We start from the raw sequence: 454 nt of genomic DNA, 5'->3' as shown, positions 1-454 counted from the left end.
CAGATGGAGAAGCAAGTGAGCAATACACCGCGTAATGTCATGTGGCTTGTGCATCGCATCGACGAGTATGTCTTTGGGAAGGATGGAGGTGATAAGAAGTAAGAGGCAATAAGATAACACAGACATCCAACTACGACAATGATGACGGTGCAGTGCCCTATACGGGCCTCTCTTAAAACTTTGTTTCCTCGCTCCCTATGCGGAGGAAATGCTCTCTTTTCTTACCAAACCTGTCGATACTCTCCACTTCCGGTTTCTCAATTATTTTCTCAAGCGTCTCTTTCAGTGTATCCTGAACATCAAAAGACTCGGCCCGGGTCTCTGCTGTGGTTAAGTTCAGGAGAATAACCTGCTCGTAATTCTATACTGTCGATTTTGCAGTCGAACCATCCTTTCTGGAGAATAACTGCGCAACCTTGCTGGCAAATACTTGACGTTCTCGTGCTCCGAGTTG

The 454-nt window shown here is 46.3% G+C and overlaps 1 protein-coding gene across 1 annotated transcript in view; it reads left to right on the top strand.

Moving 5' to 3' along the window:
• Positions 1-247, top strand: part of PPTG_15303 (hypothetical protein) — a 1,379-nt gene extending 1,132 nt beyond the window's left edge. Inside the window, exon 4 of the mRNA XM_008912353.1 lies at positions 89-247. Within this exon, the coding sequence (XP_008910601.1) occupies positions 89-102 (14 nt within the window). The 3' untranslated portion in view covers positions 103-247. The remainder of the gene's footprint in view (positions 1-88) is intronic.
• Positions 248-454: the final 207 nt, after the last annotated feature.

This window comes from Phytophthora parasitica (assembly GCF_000247585.1).
Source record: "Phytophthora parasitica INRA-310 unplaced genomic scaffold supercont2.46, whole genome shotgun sequence".
In the NCBI taxonomy this organism is placed as follows: Eukaryota; Oomycota; class Peronosporomycetes; order Peronosporales; family Peronosporaceae; genus Phytophthora; species Phytophthora nicotianae.
This window is presented reverse-complemented; position numbering and strand designations above follow the sequence as displayed.